We start from the raw sequence: 22,500 nt of genomic DNA, 5'->3' as shown, positions 1-22,500 counted from the left end.
ATGAGATAGAATATTCAGCTGTTACGAGCCTTCAAAATATTCTGAATGAGTTCGCGCTGTTGCTCAAGTGACGGTTACAGGTCTCATACTCCTGTTGCTGCCAGCCTGTGGATGCAACACGAAACTACATGGAGCAAGAACACAACAACCAGTGGCTGAACACGCGACGAGCTCGACGACATGCTAGGTAGAAGGAAGAGGCTCGATATTTGGTCGCATTTTACTTACAATGACATTGACAAAAAGTCAGAGTGTGTCATTATAACTGACGGGAAGCACTGCGGACAAAACATATCGGGAAAAACACCACCAACCTTAAGCTTACATCTAAAGGCTAACCACCCACACATTCAGGTAAGTTAACTTAAATGAACATCTCATAAGCTAATGCTGATTTTAGGCATCTACGCTGTAAATTAACCAGTTAGTTATGGTGTTGTGGCACATACATTATGCAGGTTATATATAATTATGTAACTTATTTTGCCACATGCGTGTGGGCCTTCACATCATAATCAAAATGAATGTAATTAACGTTAGGCATAAAAGCTAATTTATGTAAGGAAATCAAGTTTAACAATTACATGTAATATTTCTCCAAATATCATCAATAATGGTGTGTGCAATACCATGTATAACTTGCATTAAGTTGGTAATTTACATTGTCTTATAAAACGGTTAGTTCCAATCCTTGATTCTGATTGGTCAATAGCTGTGTTTTATTCACGATAAAACATGGCTATGACCGCTTCACCCAACGGTTCTATGTATCACAACACCCCTAGCAACCGCTCTTAGCAACTTAAACACATTAATTGAAGCTATAGTAGAGTATTGTGAGAGAGTAAGTGAGTGTACCTGCATTTACAGTAGACATAGCATTTTCCGTCAGGTCAGTCCTATATTCATAATTTAAAAAATCTGTTTAAATGTAACTTATGTGACATCTTGTCTTTTTAAAAGAGGGTTTCCCGTGCCTATAGTCATCTGTCAGTTGTGTCTTTCTTCTCCGTTATCACAAGTTTGAGTCCTTTCAATGTAAAGTAAGAGTCTTCTCTAACGTACTCAGTGTTGCCAACTATTTTCAATGGAAAGTAGCTAAAGCCTGCTCGAAAAGTAGCTAAATGTCGCCAGATGACGTCATGCGTCATTAGCATATTAATGACGTCATCGCGTCGGATTTGCATTCTGCCTAATTTGTCGGTACTGTAGCCTACTTCAGTTTATAATAACGGTTATCTCCCCTAAACCGTGCTCATACTGTTTTTATATAAGTATATAGCCGAAAAACGGTCAAATTAAATGTTTTGAATTAAAACAAAGGAGAAGGCAGCTGATATGTGATCACTGATTGGTTCCTGCTAACACAGCGTGCACATGCGCAGCTCATTCATGTCTATGTCCGCTGGCGTGCAGTCAACGGAATGTGCTGCTCCTCTCAGCCGCTCACTGAACAGAGCAGACGCCGCGGGGAAGTAAGACCTCACGCTTGCAGTACTGGCGATATTTGGAATTTGGAAAGTTGCTAAGGTTTGTCCAAAAAGTCGCTAGATTTGTCGCTAGTCGCTTTTTTGAAAAAATGTCGCTAAAGGGGTCTGAAAAGTCGCTAAAAATAGCGACAAAGTCGCTAAGTTGGCAACAATGAACGTACTGACTGACTCACTCATAAAGACAGTCTTTGCCGCCATCTATTGGCAAAATAATGTAATGTAACTTCTGTTGCTTTTTACGGTCCGGGACTATTTTTTCCAGCAGAAGGAAGGCTTTTAGTGATTTTACTTCATGAAAGTTGCATAGATAAATATTTTTCGGCTTTAATATTTGCATTGTGTGGTAACCGTTTTATAAAAGCAATAAGGTACTCGAGACTAGTGCTATATCGTGAATAAGTCACGGCTGAAGGTGTTACTCCGCTTCGCATCGTGCCTAACAACGCCCTTCAGCCGTGACTTATTGCTTACATATAAAATATATCCATCCACCTACAGTTTTGATCTTAGGCTTGTCATTCAGTTATTTATTTCCACTATAACACTTGTGTTCCTGATATTATTGAATTTAATGAGGCCTCATTGTATTTATTCTTACCATAGCTTCCAGATGTGGTCAAGCAACCTGCCAGGAAAGAGGAGAGGCCATCTATGTCAGGTGCACTCTTTTCTCACATCAAGTACAAGCCAGACTCCCAGGAACAACGCATCAAAGAGGAGGCTATAGCTAAATGGATAGCCCGGACAGCACACCCTCCACGAACAGTAGAAGATGAGGAATTCATCAACATGATGGAAAAAATTGATAAAAGACTGACTGTGCCAAAAAAGACCAAAATTGCAAATCTAGTGGACCAAATGTACCTAGCTGAAAAGGTAAAATTCAAAAACAGACTGGCTATGGCCCGCAAAGTAACCATTGGCATAGACATATGGACTAAAAAGGGGCTCTCAGCCTCCTTCCTTGCTGTCAGTGCTTGTTATTTCAATGTTCAGGACAGTAAAGCTGAACACATACTCCTAAACTTAAAGCAAATGGTTCACCCACACACTGCTCATTCTATTGTTACTCTTGTGGAAGAGTGCACAGAAGAATGGGGATCCCAAAGGAAAAAATTCTCATGATTATAACAGATAATGGAAGCAACATGGTTTCTGCATTTCGCCACGAAGAAGAGGACACCAGTTCTGATGAGAACAATTCCCAGGATAGTGATGAAGAGGAAGAGGCAGACGAAAGGTCAGTCTGTGAATGGTGTTTGTTATTATAGAGAGCTTATTCACTGTAATAGATATTTGATATTAAATCTAAAAATAATCTGAAATAATATGTTTAATTAATTAATTAATTTCATGTAGTGATAATGTGCTATTGTATCAAACGTCTACTGGACAAGGTCCGGCATCTGGTGAGTCAGTTTCGCAAATCATCTGCTGCCACAGAACGGTTGCTGGAACAATGTGGACTCATTCTCATCAAAGACTGTCAAACCAGATGGTCCAGTTCTTTTTTGATGTTGTCTCGCTTAGTCCAAGTAAAGGACCACGTGACATCGGTGGCTGACACCATGGGCTGGGACTGCCTACTGCCCAGTGAATGGCAGAAGGTGGCCATCCTCAATGATTTGCTCCTTCCGTTTGCAGAACACACAAAGGTGCTTGAAAGTGACACGAGTTGTTTCTCCCTGGTTGTGCCTGCACTACTGGACTTGAAGAGCCACCTTTCAGACTTCTCCCTTGCTCATGCCAGGAGCTACAGGGATGTAGCTACACTGGCACAGAAGATGTCTGCAAACATGGATTTACGCTTCAGCTGTTTTCTGGATGTGTCGGCAAGCAAGTTTTCTCCTGTTGCTGTAGCTGCTTGTTTTGTTGACGCTAGTGTGTCAGCAGGGACCATGATTGACAATGATAATGACGACATACAGAATCTCCTAAGTAAAGCTGAAGAGTACATCACTCGCAGTGTACCATACCAGGAAGATGTGGTAGATGATGAGGACATTGGAAATGCAGAGGTCTCAGAGGCGCCTCAGCAAAAGCGGCCTAGATTCAGGTTTTTTAGTGCCCATCGGCAATCATCAAGGCCAAAGACCTCCAAGACCTCCATCAGACAAGAGGTCCAAAAATTCAAAGAAGCCCTGTCCCATGCAAACCCAGAAGAATCGGGCATGATTTTCTGGTCCTCTCAAAGCTCCACCATGTTTCTACTGCTGAAACCTCAGGCATTAGACCTTCTGGCAATGCCAGCTTCCGAAGCCTTTGCAGAGCGGGTCTTTAGTTTAACTGGAGACCTTTCAAGTGGCCGCCGCAACAGAGCGAGAGTTACATTAGAAAGAAGTGCTTTTCTAAAGCTTAACAAAGTCTAGACGAGTGATAACTGCATACTGTTTTGGTTATTTGTTCTGTTTTCACTTTAAATAACCTTCAATTTAAAGACACACACATTTTTTCTAACACTCTACCTTGTAATGGATTTTGCTTACTGTTGCAAATCTTGCCTTTGAACTTGATTGTTTAATTGAGTCAGTGTTTAACCTAAAGCTGTAGTAACACGTAACAGAAATAATTATTGTTAGCCTTGTTAACTCTCATTTGTCTGTTATTTCTCAAGACCAATCTACAATTTAAATAGGTTGTATTTTAGTCCTACAGTACAGTAGGCCTATTCTTTTCAGTTTTTCTGGGTACACTCTGAATAGAAAAATGAGACAAAAGGCAACCAAAAACAGCTTTAAAAACCTTTGTAATTTGTCAGTCTGAGTCTGTTGGGCCCCAGCTTTTGAATTGTGTTGGGCCAAAATAAAATAATCTAAAGAACAAGTTCATCATTTGTGAATGTGTCTCTTAAATCAGAAAACCAGACACTTTTAACAAAGTGAATTCAACAAAAATCATTCAACAAGTGTATTTTGTCAGGTAATTATGACATTTAACCAATATTTGAGATGTGTTAAACACTATTTGACTGAAATGGTTATCTCAGAATTAATCTCAGAAATAATTTATTTTAAAAAAGACAAATGTTTTGACTTACACTTGACTAAGATATATTGAGTTTTCTTTTGACTAAAATGACGAGACTTTTAGTCGACTAAAACTTGACTAACAAAAAAAGATATGTGAATGACTAAATATGACTAAAACTAACAAGGACATTTGGCACAAGACTAAGACTAAATTAAAAATAGGTGACAAAATTAACACTAGTCGAGTGTTGTAGGTAATCACAGCAGTGCTGATATAGGGTCATATAGCATGATTGCGAGTGTGATTTTGCTTATATACAACAGTTCAATGAACAAGTACGCATTTGTGCATGAAACTACTTTATTACGTGACCGATCAGAATCTGCCGTTGGTGGTTCAAAACAAATGATGTGTCCAAACCTCCGTTAGTAATTAAAAATGTTCACTTCAGAAATAGTATCATGGCTTGTGCTGTTTCTAACAAGTCATTGGATAAACAAAGATAGACGGATGGATGTGTGTGTGAGAGAGAGAGAGAAAGAGAGAGCGTGTGTGATCACCTGTTGCCACACCCAATCCGAGATGCTGTCAGCTTTCTGAAGATCAGCTTTCTCAGAGGAAAATAGACGTCCAAGCGGGGGTATTCCTCTCTAATAGTGCAAGAGTCCTTCACTATAGAAACAGCGATGTCCTCCGCCATTTTAAACAGTATGTATCCAATATGGAAACTCAGATAAACGGTAATCACATGAGTTCTGTAATAAATCAGTCGGTTGTGTCTCTCAGCTGTGATGAGCCTCAATCCTGAAGTTGTCCGTTTAAAGCCGTTTAAATATATTTCCTAGCTTTGGTCATGTATTAGTGCGAGCGATCAGGGAGCGCAGCTCTATGTAAACAATGACTAACGGATTCACTTTACATCACCAACTGACTCACACACAAAAATGATCTTTTGCCGCCACCTGCTGACTAACATATGTAATGTCAAAAATAAAGCCAGTAACTCCTAACACATCTGCACTACGCTTACACTTTAGTTTAGAACAGCACGAACACAAGCGGAGTGACACACACAGTGAAGCGTCGAGGGATGATGATGTCACACCATCAGTGCTCATGGAACGTCTCTCGTCCAATCAGATTCGAGGACTGGAACTAACTGTGATATATATATACACAAACACAGTATATACTGCCAAATGTCAAGAATACATGTCTGCAAAGTGTGACTACTTTTTTTTATTTATTTTAGATTTTGTTTAGTCACAACATAATTCCCATATTTCCATTTATGTTATTCCATAGTTCTGATGGCTTTATTTAGTAATAAAAAGTAATAAAGAATGAGTAAGTGACCCTAAACTTTGAACATATACACACATACTGTATATAAAAATCTTGCCAAGAACATGCCTTCATCATCTGTTTTTCTGTCTGTAGAAGTGACCTCAAATGCAGACGTGGAATATGCTGCGGTCAGGCCTCAGACGAACAGGAATAAGAGGAAGATGAATGAGGAAGAGGTTCAGTATGGAGAGGTGTCATTCACTCCAGCTGTCTCAAACAATCATCAGTATAAAGAACAGGAAGACTGTGTGTACTCTCAAGTACAGACACGACAGAAAAACGAAAGCTTTTAGGACAGTGCTTCTAAATGGTGCGACCCAAAATGAGTCTCAGTTCTGTTCTGATAGTGTCACAGACAGCAGGGGGGAAATGCTAAATGCAAAAAACTATATGCAACTAACCACATGAGCAGACTTATCCACTATTAAAAGAGAGAAGAAAACACTTCCAATATTGTTTATCAGTATGTTTCTTTAAAGGGATTAATGGAAAGGAGGCGGCGAGAACCGGCTTGACAATATAAATAATAGTTTAATATAAAACTGAACCAAAAGACGCAAACACACACAAGTGTCGGACAGCTGCCCGTAACTCTCTCTCGCTGTCGCACTGCCGTCTTCGGTCAACCTTAATCCCTCTCTGAGGCTTGATTAGGGGGCGGATGTGCGGAATCACGACCCGTCCCCGCCTTCCACCCTGCCACATTCCTCCCTCGTTCTCTCAGGCCAGGGGGCCCCTGGCATGACGTACACCCCACCCCCCTTTCCCTAGGGAGGGGCGTGCCTTCCACCTCGTCTACCGGCAGGTCATCCCCGTCAACCTGGGCACAAGGGGAAGGAAACAAAAAAAATGTGGCGCCATAACGCCGATCATACAAAATTAACAAAACATTTAAAAAAGAGAGGGAAAGGCCAACACGGAGCGGCAGTGGGAGAGAGAAAGAAAAGAAGTACTCGCCGGTTCTCCGATACACAGTAACTTGCTCCTCGGCGACTCCTCCACCCTCTAATGGACGACAGCCGCACCTCCCTGGGAGGATTGGAGGCAGTCCTCCGGCCCCTGGTGGACAGAACACCCCGCTGTGTTCCGGTGGATGGAAGGGGTCTCCACCGCCCCTGGCAGTCGTCCTCCCGCTCCAGGAGGTCAGCCAGGAGCCCCTCCCCACTCACGGTCAGCGGTCGCAGACCCCGGTGCATTTCACCAGCTGGTAGGGGTCTCTTCCGCCCCTGGCACTGGCCCTGACTGCTCCAGGTGGTCAGTTACGAGCCCCTCGCTCTCAGGCGGCCGTACCTCCGCTCTCAGGCAACCGGGCTCCTCCGTCCCCTGGCGAATGGCCAAGGCTGCTCCATTGGGGTGGATGGTAGTGGCGAGGACTCTACTATGGCACATCCCTCCTCCTTCCCCCGGGTTTCGGCACCAGTGTAAAGGGATTAATGGAAAGGAGCCGGCGAGAACCGGCTTGACAATATAAATAATAGTTTAATATAAAACCGAACCAAAAGACAAACACACATACAGGTGTCAGACAGCTGCCCGTAACTCGCTCTCGCTGTCGCACTGCCGTCTCCAGTCAGCCTTTATCCCTCTCTGAGGCTTGATTATCCCGATTAGGGGCCGGGTGTGTGGAATCACGACCCGTCCCCGCCCTCCGCCCTGCAACAGTACTCTAGTGTCATGAAAGCACAAAGAATATTAAGAAACTTTCAATGTTCATTTCATTTAATTCTGAGCATTGTCCAGTTTATACAAACCGTATTTATGTAGAACCTGAGCAGACTTCATTTTGCACATTTGTTCAGTTCAGTTTGGTTTTTATAAAGTGTCGATTAAGGTTAATGTTCAATTGTGGCTTTGCATTCAGACCGAACACTTGTGCAGATGTTTCATATTTTCACTTCTGCTTCTGTGTTTAAAACGAACAGTTTTGAAACATCTGTGTGGGGAAGATTTACTGGAATAAGTTTGCACTTACAGTGTAAGAATGAGATCTTTTCTGACATTATAACGGCAATCAACCAAAAAATGCGCTTCGTTTGGATCAGGTTAGACTGTCGCAGTTACTGAGACTTTGTTGCACCATTGAGGAGCAGAAATAAAGACGTTTCTGGAGTCGGAGCCCTTCGTGAGGAGATAATGTGGGTTTCGTTGAGCGGTCATGGCGGATCCTGTCTTGAAACTCTTGCACACAGATGGCATGCATGGCCATATATATAATATATGAATATAGAAGATCATTTTCAGAGTTCAGTTATGTCTGGTCTGTCCATTCTAGTGTTTCGAATGTAGATAAACAGTCTGAAACCACAGAACATGAGTTGTGTCTGTGTGAATTTCTTAAAAGTGGTTTCCTGATAATAAAATGTGATTTCCTGCATCTGATAAACATAAAGTGTCTGTGTGAAACCTGTCAAGAGCATGTGCGGGTCATATTTCACCCCAAAATCAAAAGAAATAAATCATTTTATTTAGCCTATTTTTAAGATTTATGCATTGTAACCATTTAAGCTAGGATGGGCCCGAAAAAATATAATTGTTAACATTTTAATAACTGTTGACCAACACAGAATCGGTGTCGTTTAAAAGATTAGAAGCTCTACTTTATAATGCATGTAGACATTATGACCAAAACTGAACAAGTGCTTTAAAATTTACAGATAAATCAGAAATGTTACATTTTATTGATCATTGCATTATTATTTGTATTATTGAAATCAGCAAAAACATCAAACTCATCAAATATTCATGTGTCATATGTTGATGGAAAGCTCTTAAAGAGTAAAATACAACCAGACTATTTGTTTTACTCACAGATAAAAATATAGCGAGTAACAGCTAAATATATGTCTTTGATAATTATGCTTATATGCTGCTTTTTCACTTATAACTTCACAAAAATTCAACAGAACATAACATATCATATGAATATTTAGAGTCTGTGATTCTCTTTCAAACGAGTCCACACACAAGATAATCAGATGTATAGATCATTAGATAATCCACATGAAGCACAATGTTACATATGACCACCAGGAGATGGCGCCAAATACACGACACAGACTCAATGATGACACAAATGGCACAGAATGAAACTCATTCTGTGAAATCTCATGACTAAAATCATGTCTGCATGCTATACAAACCTTTAGACATTGTTGTGTTTGCATGTGTAATTAGTTCTTATGGACAATTATTATCTTTTATTTGTTTGGAGATGTTTTTGGACACTATGATTAATTATATTTGTAATGTTGTAACTTTTGATTGATTTGTCGTATCAACACAAAAATGTTCTCAGATACAGTCGACATGATTGGGAACAAAACCAAAGCAGTTCTTCAGAGCTACATTATTTACATCCAAAGATAAATCATGTGAAATAAGAAAAATAAGAAAAATAAGTACATTTTTGGCCAATTGTTTTTTTCTATATTTTCTTAGGCTGAGAGTCTCAGAATGTATCTTAATCTAAATAATAAAAAAATTATAAAGTTTTCTTTACAATAATTTTTTTTCTTTTCTTTTCTTTTTTTAATCGAGGTATACGTCTTTAATTTTGGGAATGCCACTGAAACAGGATATCTTTAAAAACACCTTCAGAGTTTAAAGGGTTAATCTTAATAATAAACTGAATTGAACTGTGAAATGTTTAACAAAAATAAATTATTAAAATTTACATTTTTACTTTTTTTATTATTAAATATTAATCAGTTCAGTTTGATGGAATTTTCTTATTTAAATTGAAATGCATAAATATTAAAATTATATTTTGGAATGTAGGAAATAAAGCCTATTTTTAGGACCATTTTAAGTATATTTACATTTATGCATTTGTCAGACGCTTTTATCTAAAGTGACTTACAGTGCACTTATTACAGGGACAATCCCCCCGGAGCAACCTCGAGTTAAGTGTCTTACTCAAGGACACAATGGTGGTGACTGTGGGGATCGAACCAGCAACCTTCTGATTACCAGATTACCAGTTATGTGCTTTAGACCACTACACCACCACCGCTCCAGTATATATATATATACAGGGCTGGTCTGGTAATCTGGCATACCGGGCATTTTCCCATTGGGCCGACGCACTTTGGGGCCGATCAGGTGCGGACTGGCCATCGGGAGAACCGAAAATGCTGATGGGCCGAATGGGCAGATGCAGAACGGACCACAAAAGGACAGCGAACACCCCCCGCTCAACTTTTGGGCCAGTTGCCATGTAAAATCACCGGGCTGATTTCTCTTCCCAGTCCAGCCCTGCATATATTTTCTCAGAGCGCTGTTACATCATCATCTTTGTATAGCATCACTTTACAACATCCACACAACTAATGATTAACTCAAGGCACTAACACAACACTTTATCTGTCCGGCTGTAAACAGACTTTCAGTAGAAATGCAAAAGGAAATGATATCTGTGGGGATATTCAAAGGAAGTCTTCAGGCGTTGCATTGTGTGAAGTTTGGCTTGTTCTGTTGTACATGGACGTGTTGTGAGTGAGTTTGTCAAAGTGTGTGAAGTGTTCCTGACTTTACGTGTTCAACACTTTCTTTAGTGCTTCAATTGTGCTTATTTCATAGACTGAATCTCGCTTTAACGCTCTATACTTTGACTTTAAGTGCACTTTTGATACAGTACCGATAGTTGAACTTCTAGAAATGATTTCTCTGCACTTGTAACACCTCTGCGTGTTATTTCAGACGAGGGTCAATGGTGACATTGTGAAATCAATCAAACATTAACTGATCAGACACATGACGTTGAAGGACATTTTAATGGCATCTTTATTGACACTGTAATTGGTCTGAATCACCTGACTGCAGAAACAGGCCACGCCCATCTCATGATGATGACAGGTCAAGGTAAATCATGAGTCCAAACACGACCAAACGAAAGCTGACCGACCGACACGAGCATGACCGGCGGAACTGATAATTGATCATTTAACGGGTTTCTTGGAGTTTTGTCCTGCGTTTGTGAAGTTTATTCGCTCAATACGGTTCGTAGCTTCTGCTCGACCTCGACCTCACCACTCTTCTGTCAATGATTGAAGGCGTTGAGTACGTGGTTACCGTTTCGGCTCCTGTTTTTATCAATAAGCAACGTTGTTTCCTCGTGTTATCACAACTTATGATCCGTAAACGCTTGCACGCTAACTGTTTCCACCCACTCAAAGTACAGTGTGCTTCAGAGGTCAGATGAGATGTGATGTGAAAGACTTTCTGGAAGTGGGTGAATCTCACAAAACCTGTCGATGTCCAGCCCGTATCTGAGCTGTAAAATAAATTGTATTTTACATAAAGACGTTTTTTTTTAGCTTTTTTAGTATCTCATATATTTTTGGAAATGTTTTATTATTATTTTCAAGATAATTATGAAACTGTTCCACCTTAATTTTATTTTCCATAATGCACAAAATCTCATTCTCACTAATATATTAAATTAATTCAATTACACTACCATTGGTGTTTACTGTAATGCAGTAAAAAGATTGTTTACATTACGGTAATGAGAATTTAGGGGGAAATATGTTGCCATGACAATAATGTCACAATGTAAAACATTTTAATGGTCCTAAAAGAAAGCTTCATTTCTTTATGAAAAGTATCATTTATTTTAATTGAATAAATAAATGGTAACAATATATTATTTAACATGCACTACCATACGCATTTACTGTAAACATTGTGAGCTGTTGTGATGCCTTTATGCACTCAAATAAATATGTTTTAATCTATTATTTTATAGATTTCAATTTCATTATAAAATTCCATCAAATTAAATTGTCATTTTTTACTAAATTAATGACTTAATTATATATATATATATTACATTATATGGAATTGAAATGCGTAAATGCACAATTAAAATATATATTTTTTGAGTGTGTTATGCTGATTTAATTTAATAAATAAAAAAAGTATTTCAGTAATTTTCATGCATTTTTTAAAAACGTGCTAACATCATGCTAACACATGATAGCATCGTCTAGCGAAGTGCTAAAACATGCTAAAAATGGGTTAGCATCATGCTAACACATGCTAACATCGCCTAGCGAAGTGCTAAAACATGCTAAAAATGTGCTAGCATCATGCTAACACATGCTAGCATTGCCTAGCAAAGTGCTAAAACATGCTAAAAACGTGCTATCATCATGCTATCACATGCTAGCATCGCCTAGCAAAGTGCTAAAAAATGCTAAAAACGTGTTAACATCATGCTAAACATGTTAGCATCGCCTAACCAAGTGCTAAAACATGCTAAAAATGTGTTAGCATCATGCTAAAACATGTTAGCATCGCCTAACCAAGTGTTAACACATGTTAAAAATGTGTTAGCAGCATGCTAAAACATGTTAGCATCACCTAACCAAGTGCTAAAACATGCTAAAAACGTGCTAGCATCATGCTAAAACATGTTAGCATCACCTAACCAAGTGCTAAAACAAGCTAAAAACGTGCTAGCATCATGCTAACACATGCTAGCATCACCTAGCGAAGTGCTAAAACATTCTAAAAATGTGCTAGCATCATGCTAACACAAATATAACACCTACATGCTATCATCATGAAAAACACATGTTTGCAACATTCTATGACCATTATTTTCTTCAGGAAATGTACCTATCTAGTTATTATTATCATTATGGTAATGAGAATTTGGGAGGGAAATGACAATAATTTCACAATGCTAAATAATAATAATAATAATAAAGTTTCTAAAAAAACAGGATTAATTTAATTCATGCAAAATAAAATTTATTTATTTATATTTTGGGCTTAAATGCGTCATTGATATTTTTGAGTCAGAATCCATTTTAAATGATTTTCTTTATATTTATTCCCCCAAAACATCCACATTAACTCCACAGCGTTTAACAGGCTTCAGATATTCTCTTTTATTAGGATTATAAACGCCATACATGAATAATTACACTGAGGCAGTAGTCCAGTCTTTTCTCCATTTCTTTTCTTTTTTTTTGTAAAAAAAAAAAAAATTAAGAATAATGTCAGTTTTCCATGATCCAGTAGGTGTAAAATATTTTATGTAGCAAAGCAAAACAGTCGTGATACAGGCACTTTAAATATATTGTCAATAAAACTTCAAAATCACCAGTTAGTGAGTCCATATCAAAAGCAGGATGCAAAACAATTTAGAAAGCATTATGTCGTATCTTCATAAGTTCATCATACGCTGAGATCATATTCATTCTTTACAAAATTAAAATACTGCGTGCTTATTCACAATAAAGCGTGTTTGCGTGTCATTTATGTAGTGCAATATGAACGGTCAGTGTCGCTGAATCCGTGTAAACGTGAAACTGTTTATCCGTCTGGTTTAAAGAGTTCTCAATATTCCTCTTTGATGTTTGTCGATATATTGTCCGTCATCAAACCGTTATTGGTGCTGGTAACCATGGCGATGTTGCCGTGAATGGGAGCATTGGACGTCGAGTTCTCTTGGGCCTGTTGAAGTCGCTTCTTGTTCACTTTTCTCTCTTTAGCTCGTCTGTTTTGGAACCAGATCTTCACCTGTCAATCAGAGAGTCGAGGTCATTTACACTCCTGTAACATCTAATTCACCATCAGCTGTTGTGGAATAATGGCTAGTTTCAATTGCTATTTAAAACAACTGTAGTAAGCTAGTATTGCCTCCTGAACATAGCCACAGGGAAATACAGTTTAACGCATTGTAAAAAGATTCATGGAAAGGAAGCGAGAACTGGCTTGACAATATAAATAATAGTTTAATATTAAACTCAAACAAAAACACAAACACACACAGCTGTCTGTAACTCTCTCTCTCTCTCTCTGTCACACTGCCGTCTTCGGTCGGCCTTTATTGGTCGGCCTATATCGGTCGGCCTTTATCCCTCTCGAGGTCTAATTAGCCTGATTAGCTACCATCCACCCCAAAGGAGCAGCCACGGCCATCCGCCAGAGGACGGAGGAACCCGGCCGTCTGCAAGCGGAGGAACAGTTGGCGACCGCGAGGGGAGGAGGGGCTCCCAACCAACCACCTGGAGCAGATACCGCTGCCAGGGGCGGGGGAGACCCCTACCGTCCACCAAAAACCTGGCAGGGTTTTCCGTCCACCAGGGGCCGGAGGTCTGCCTCTGATCCGCCCAGGGAGGTGCGGCTGTCATCCATTAGAGATTGGAGGAGTGGCCGAGGACCAAGCTACGGCGTATCGGAGAACCGGCGAGTAAGTGTTTTATTTCTCTCTCTCGCACTGCCGCTCCATGCTGGCCTTTCCCTCTCTTTTTAAAATGTTTTGTTAATTTGCCGTTATGGTGTGTAGGTGCCACACTCTTTCCACATTTTCCTCACCTTGTCCCCTCCCTCATCCAGGCAGACGGGGCATAAGGGCTCCCTGGCCTGAGAGAACGAGGGAGGAACGTGGCATGGCCCGCCACCGCCCTCCGCTCTGCCACATTCCTCCCTCGTTCTCTCAGGCCCGGCATGATGTACCCCCCCCCCCGGTGGACGGAATGCCCCGCCCCGTTTTTGGTAGACGGTAGGGGTCTCTCCCTCCCCTGGCAGTGGTAACCGCCCCAGGTGGTTGGTTGGGAGCCCCTTCTCCCCTAGCGGTCGCCGGCTGTTCCTCCGCTTCCAGACGGCCGGGCTCCTCCGTCCTCCGGCGGATGGCCGCGGCTGATCCTTTGGGATGGATGGTAGCGCCAAGAACTACACTACAGCGCATCCCTCCTCCTTTCCAGGTTTCGGCACCAGTTTAAAGGGATTAAGGGAAAGGAGGCGGTGAGAACCGGCTTGACAATATAAATAATGGTTTAATATTAAACTGAACCCAAAGACGTAAACACACACAGGTGTCGGAGAGCTGCTCGTAAATCTCTCTCTCTCTCGCACTGCCATCTTCGGTCAGCCTTTATCCCTCTCGAGGGCTAATTAGCCTGATTACGGGCCGGGTGTGCAGAATCACGACCCGGCTCCGCCCTCCGCCCTGCCACACGCATTTTATATTAGCATCATCATTCTCACATGCAATTCTACGCAAAATAATTCTGTCATGTCCTTTTACACAAAACTCGGCAACTTTATCAACTGTACTGACATTTATGCTAAATTACATTATGTGGTTTCTTACATGTACTGCGGCAGTTCCGAAGTGAAATGTCCACTGTGTGGCGCTAAAAGCGAGTTGCAACTGAACATATGAGATCCATGACCCACCAATTGGTTCTCAGATTGGTTGTAGATTATGATACATTTGGCAGAATAAATGTATCATAATCTAGTTATGTTTATATGCAAATCGCACCCCGTATTAATTCGATACGGGACGCATAATTTCATCTTTAAATTCGGGACAATCCCATATTTAACAGGACGGGTGGCAACCCTTCTTGGGACTGCCACTCTGAAATGATGATATCCAGAGATTGGATTGCATTCAGAAGGTAATGCATGGAGCTAGTGCATGCAATGCTACGTAAAGAGACGACGCTTGTACAAAAAGAATGATTTGTAGCATTGATGGATTATTCTGATTGGACTGCTAATCATTTACTAGAAATGCAGCATCTCGCAACCCAGCAGACAATGATCCGTGACCCACTTTTGAGTCGTGACCTAGTGGTTTAGAAACCCTGCTTTACCGCGCACTCAAACAAGCTTGTTAATGTAGTTGGTTTTGTAATGCAAGCATTCAGCTAAGTGTTTAGATGTCATAAGATAGCATTGCGGCATTAGACATACCTGGCGTTCTGATAGGCTCAGGGCCACCGCGAGCTCCGCCTTCCTTCTGATGGTGATGTAGCGACTGAAGTGGAATTCTTTTTCCAGCTCCAGGCGTTGAATGTCACTGTAAACCACTCTGTATTTGTCCTTCGTCCTCGTTTTTCCTCCTGTGATCAGAACACATTTTTAACATTTCCTGATGTCTTGATTCAGGGTTCCCATGTCTTTTGACCAATGATTTAGTAAAAACATTTTTTAATTATTTGACAAAAAACGGCTAAAGACTTTTCTTTTTTGTGAGCACTTAACCCTACACTCGTAAAAAAATACGAGTTTTTAATAATAGATCAAATAAAATGGTTGCACTTTTCTAATACAATTAAAACGTTGCATTATAGCACTTTTCGTGTTACTGTCTCCTTAAGATGTATCACTTATGTTGTTAGCAGCTTTGCATAAAAGGGTCTTTTAAATTACTAAATTTATAGGTAAATATATAAAGGAGATTGCTGGCATGAATTTCCATTTGTATGTAAGTAGGAAATATCTATTAGAGGTCGACAGATAGTTGATTTTGACGATATAATAACGAAGGCGGTGGAAAAGGCCGATAACCGATAAATCGGCCGATTTTTTTTATTTTTTATTTTTAATTAATTTATAAAATCATGAAATATTTCTTTCCAGTCTTTCCTTACTATGACAGGAACATACATTGAGACTACAACAACTATGAAAATCCCAATAATAACCAGGAAAATTAAGATTTGGTGCATAACGCTTGACTTTATACAACCACGAAATACACCGGGGACTTGGCTCTGTTACAATACTCTCTATATGTATGTATTTACATTTCCATTTATGCATTTGGCAGACGCTTTTATCCAAAGCAACTTACAGTGCACTTATTATAGGGACAATCCCCCCCCGCCAAAGCCTTACTGGTGGCTGTGGGGATCGAACCAGCAACCTTCTGATGACCAGTTATGTGCTTTAGCCCACGAAGCCACCACCAATTTACCAAATGAAGCTTTTTATAGCCTATATATTAACCAGATGAAGAGTTTTGTGTACTGTATATACGGTATATATATATATATATATGTATATATCACAAGATGGGGTTTATTGATGAGGAAAAACTATCGGCAGCAATTTGTACGATAACCGATAGTTTCCCGAAAAACAACTATCGGCAACGATTAACCGGTTAAACCGTTATCGGCATAACTCTACTATGTATTGCAATTAATATAGGCCTATTTAAACTAAGGATGCACCAATATATCGGCTACCGATATTTTCGGCCAATTATTGATAAATTAGCAGCATCTGCATATGGCTACAATTTTGTTTGTTTGTTTGTTTGTTTAGAATTGTTTAGAATGGCAAAAACAGAAGTGCAGAAATGTTATAGAAGTGCACAATAACCTTTTCCCCCCCCAAATAAATCGTCATGATATCATTTATATCATCTTTTTATCTTTCATTGTGGCTCTCTTAAAGTTTTGGCTTGACACGTGCTCAACAGATGTAATGGTAAATGGTCTGGACATATATAGCGCCTTTTTAACCTTAGCGGTATTTAAAACGCTTTACACTGTGACTCATTCACACATTCACACATCAATGATGGTAGAGCTGCCATGCAAGGTGCTAGCCTGCCATTGGGAGCGACTTGGGGTTCAGTGTCTTGCCCAAGGACACTTCGGCATGTGGGCCGGGAATCGAACCGCCAAGCGCCAACCCTGCGATAAGTGGCCGACCCGCTCTACCACCTGACCAACAGCCGTCCACAATGGCTGTAATCCATGTTCAATGGAAATGATTTATTGTTTGAGCTGTAAAATAGCATTAGTAAAGAGCAAAACAGTGATTTGATGACAAAATACGATGAGTAAGTGGCAAAATATCAGGATTGGAATGATTGGTAAAATCAACATCGGTCCAAAAACGTCGGTGCGTCCCTAATTTACAACAACGATACTTTTTAGTGTATCAATGTCTCTAATAAACCAAATAACTTTGGCAACAAAGAGCAATATCAAACTGTTGCAAAATGTCCAGGACTTTTAAGGTTTTATTCATTTCCATGACTTCTCCAGACCTGTAAAACACAATTTTAAAAAAGCCAAAAACACAAAGCTAGTTTATTGATAGACAAATATAAAGACAGGTATGGCTCTTTATATTCTTTGGCTGTTAAAAGAGCAGCAAAGATCTCACTTCCTGTTATTAATAATCACTGTTGCCTTCTAAACAACAGTGTGTCTCGCACTGATGAACGCTGTTGCTCACACAGTAATGGAGAATATCAATGTGGTATGACGAGTGGAACCGAAAACCACTTGAATATTTGTCCATCGGTTTTAGTTCCTCTTGTGATGTTCAGTGAGGGTTATATTAGCGTTAACCACATAGGATACATGGCACGCCAGCTCATCTTACACCATCAGACATGATGCAAAACTGACATACAGTGAATGTCTTTGCATTAGATAACAAAAGTGTGATCTGCGCTTAAATGCTAATGGAGATTTTCTCAGCGCTAACTTCACTTTTCTGAGCTGTGACTTTGACATTCAGACATTTTTAGTGTCAACTTTTATTGTACGATGGATATTATTCAGCCACTTAGCATTATTAAAGATACAGTATATATGTAATGGATGAGCTTTGCATGCATACATTGATGCATGTGTTTTAGAATGTGGTTGCTAAGATGCTCTGGATGGTTGCTAGGTGGGTTTTAAGTTTCAAGTTTCATTACTGTCAGCAAAATGATTCTGGAGTCTCTATGCTGTAGATGGAGAACTAACATAAAGCACAGCTGATATTTTAAAGCTAGGCTGTTTTCACACTTGATTGATGCGGTCCAAACCCAAGTTTAATTCCACACGCGCTGGTTGATTGCTGGTTGAACCCTGCTGGTTGATTTTCATATGGTACTTATTTACCAAAGGAACTACACTAACTGGCCCAAAGAAAAGTTGCATACTCGAATGATTTGTTGGACCACATTAAGGCTTTTATTCGTTGTGGCATTGTTTTGACTTCCTTAAGCAACGTTACAATGTTTATTTCCGTCCAGAGTTGCGTAAATGTTTGTCTTGTATTGATGACGGGACACTCCGTAAAGTCTTCTCCAGCACATCCCAAAGACTTTCAACGGGGTTAAGATCAGGACTCTGTGGTGAAAATGGTTCCTCATGCTCCCTGAGACACTCTTTCACTATTTGAGCCCGATGAATCTTGGCATTGCCATCCTGGAATATGCCCGTGCCGTCAGGGAAGAAAAAATCCATTGATGGGTGTGGAGCGGGGGGAGTGCCGGGTCGGAATATTGCGCGCCCGGTCCCCAAGGACCCGCGCAAGGTTATAAAGGCGGATAAAGGACTAGATACCCTGACCGCCTGGAGCGAGGGAGCCGCTGCCGGGGGCGGAGGAGTGCCCTGCCGTCCCCAGAGATGCGGAGGGGTCGAGAGAGACCGGGCACGCGATATTCCGACCGCCGGCAGCGGCTCCTCCGCTCTAGGCGGTCGGGGTATCCAGTCCCCACTTGACCCGCATACGGGCGGTCGGGCTACTCCATCACCGGGAAGATGGCGGCAGCGCTCCCTTGGGTGGACAGCAATGCTGAGGACTCTGCAACGGGCATCCCTCCTCCTTCCCGGGTTTCGGCACCAATGTAAGGGGGTTACGATGGGCATGGAGGAGGCGAGAACCGGCTTGTCAACATAAATCATAATTTAATGCAAACTTAAACCAGAAGCACAAACATAAGCAAACACACACGACGGACATGCCCGTAATTCTCTCTCTCTCAAACCATCGTCACCGGCCGCCTTTATCCCTCGTGCGCCTCATCAGGCCGATTGGGGACCGGGCGTGCGATATTCCGACCCGGCCCCAGTCGACCCGGCTTGTACAGTGGGCACTATGCATGATGGGTGCATCATGTGCTTCCCTTCTTACCCCGATGCGCCCATCGCTTTGGAATAGGGTGAATCTGGACTCATCAGACCACATGACCTTTTTCCATCGCTCCACAATCTTTATGCTCCCTAGTGAACTGAACTCGTTTTTTCTGATTAGCCTCACAAACAAGTGTCTTTCTCGTGGCCACACAGATGTTTAGTCCCAATCCTGTAAGTTCTCGTCACATTGTGTGTGTGGAAATGCTCTTACTTTCACTATTAAACATAAACATGAGTTCGACTGTCCATTTTTTACGATGTAACTTCAACAAACATTTTAGTCTCCAATCACTTTCGACCACATTTCTTCCATGACGCTGATGGTTCGCCACTATCCTGCAGGTTTTAACAATGCGTTGGACAGTTTTTAACCCAATTCAAGGGACATGGTTGTTTAGGGTTAAACATATTAATCACTGAAGTAAAGATCCAATCACAGGCTCTTAACGATCTGCTTATTTAAACCCAATCGGTGACTCTTTTGTTTGGCCAGGCAGTGTAGCTAACAACCAGAGGCGGCGGCAGCCGATTTTGCTGGGGCTTCAGCCCCGAATGTTTTGAGTGTAGCCCCGAATGTATTTTGAAAAGTTGACTGACAAATATGAAACCGGACAAAAGCCTATGTAAACCCCCGAAATCACAAGTTGCCTTATTTCATTGTGCTTTGGCTTTGCACATACTGCATACAGCCTGTAAAAGTAGACATAGGCATAATCTAGCCTATAGAATGAGTTCCTTTGCTGTCGGTAGCCTATGGGCGACTCCGTTTATTCCTCTCTGTTGAATATGCAGCAGGTAGGGGAGGAGCTTGCACAGTCGTTGACATTATCTAACGTTACATAGTGGCGAGTTAACGGCAATTAGCAGGAAAGACAGCAAAAATTAAGCAAATGAGGCTTTGGGGATTTTTCTGAAAGAAGTCAGTGGGTAAGAATTCACATTTGTTTTTGTCCTTAAAGTCTGAAGATCATCATCTAGCTGGCTTTCACCCACAGTAGACTAAACCTCAAGAGTTGTAGCCTCTAACCTCCGCTTTTAGATTGGCGCAGCTTGATAGCTTCGAAGTTAACGCATTCGCCTCTCACGCCGGAGACCGCGGTTCGGGCCCCGTTCGGAGCGTTCTTTTCTTATTTATCAGGTGTTGTTTTCTCTAAGGATAACCAATAAGCATTAGCATAAAATGTATGTGTGACTTGTTTTGTGATATTAGTTTGTAGGAAATATACACTTTGATTTGATTAAATGGTTTTGTAGAGTGTAGAAAAGATGAGCTACAGACTGAGCAGCAGCAGCTGTGCCAGAATCAGGCATGGGAACTGGTAACAATTAATAAGTCACTTTACTTTAGAGAAAGTTAAAAGTGAAACATTGTTTATCTCAATGATCCTAATGAAAGGATTTTGACAGATGAATTATTCTCATAGAGATGATGAGAATTATATACAGTTTGTTGCCATGGTGTGTCAATGAACTTAGACTAAAGTCATTCATGTATTGCTTTAACTTGGGATCTTATACATCATTTTGACTATTTATGTCAAAAAATATAAATTATTTATATTGTATATTTTTTTTACCTCACTTTACTCACTATAATATAACTCTTTTGTGATGACTTTATGGTAATGTACATGACAATTCAAGAATCATGATAGATCTAAAGGCAATCCCACTGATCTGCTCTTCTTCAGTGGTATTGGTCTACAATTTGACATATGTAGCACTTGATGAATTAGTTGTTTGAAGCTGATTTGCAATAAGTTATGTGCTGTATCTGTTCTTTTGCATCACAGATGATTCAGGGAGGAGAGAGGATGTTGAGGATAGTACTAGAGTGGAAGATTTAGGAACTGTAGAAACAGGCCCAGCCAGAGCAAAACTCAAAGAATACCCTCTCACCAGCTTTGGACTACAGGGAAGTGGTTGCTAGTGTGAAAATAAAATGGTTTGGGCTAAGCCCCGGATGTCCTTCAATGCTGGAAATGCCTCTGTGTAACAACTAGGAAAAGTCACGTTCAATGGAAATGATTTATTGTTAGTCTCCGCGGTAACGGAGGTAAACAACAGTAGAACATTGTAGAATATTTATATTATTTATTTATCTGATTATTATTTGGATTTTGAATGCACCATAAACTGCATCTGGGATTTTATTCTTTTTGAATCTTGTGCCCATCATAATAAGGAAATGGCCAATTTTAAACATTCTGTAAATCAGTTTTATAAACTTTTATAAATGATTAATCCGTTATCGGCCTTTTCCACCTCAGTAATCGGCATCAGGAAAATCGGTCAACCTTTACCTGATAATCACTCACAACATCTACAAATACCTTCATTCATATTCATAATTGTTCATAATCAAAAGTAGTTATTATAAAAATATGCTTCATGTGTTTACATTGTTGTAGTCATGAAAAAGCTCAATAAAACTAGTAAAGCTCTCCTGAATTTAACTCAGACTATCATTTCCAGGATTGAAACTCTTTTCAACAGTGTTCTTCCCTTTACTACACTAGCAGACCTTTGTAAATACACACACACACACACACACACACACACACACACACACACACACACACACACACACACACACACACACACACACACACACTCACACACACACACAGACACACACACACACACACACTCACACACACTCACACACACACACACACACTCACACACACACACACACATGCTCACACACACACACACACACACACATACACAAACACACAAACACACACACACATACACACTCACACACACACACACACACACTCTCACACACACACACACACACACACACACACACACACATACACACACATACTCACACACACACACACACACACAAACACACACTCACACAAACACACATACTCACACACATACACACACAAACACACACTCACACAAACACACACACATACACACTTTCACACACACTCTCACACACAAACACACACTCTCACACACATTCACACTCACACAAACACACACACACATAC

At 40.6% G+C, this 22,500-nt stretch overlaps 1 protein-coding gene across 1 annotated transcript in view; it reads right to left on the bottom strand.

Moving 5' to 3' along the window:
- Positions 1-12,691: 12,691 nt before the first annotated feature.
- Positions 12,692-22,500, bottom strand: part of cdx1a (caudal type homeobox 1a) — a 22,121-nt gene continuing 12,312 nt past the window's right edge. Inside the window, exons 2-3 of the mRNA XM_052149517.1 lie at positions 15,525-15,673; positions 12,692-13,337 (exon numbers count right to left, since the gene is read on the bottom strand). Coding sequence (XP_052005477.1) covers positions 13,155-13,337; positions 15,525-15,673 — 332 coding nt within the window. The 3' untranslated portion in view covers positions 12,692-13,154. The remainder of the gene's footprint in view (positions 13,338-15,524; positions 15,674-22,500) is intronic.

This window comes from Xyrauchen texanus, chromosome 19, assembly GCF_025860055.1.
Source record: "Xyrauchen texanus isolate HMW12.3.18 chromosome 19, RBS_HiC_50CHRs, whole genome shotgun sequence".
NCBI classification, from domain to species: domain Eukaryota; kingdom Metazoa; phylum Chordata; class Actinopteri; order Cypriniformes; family Catostomidae; genus Xyrauchen; species Xyrauchen texanus.
This window is presented reverse-complemented; position numbering and strand designations above follow the sequence as displayed.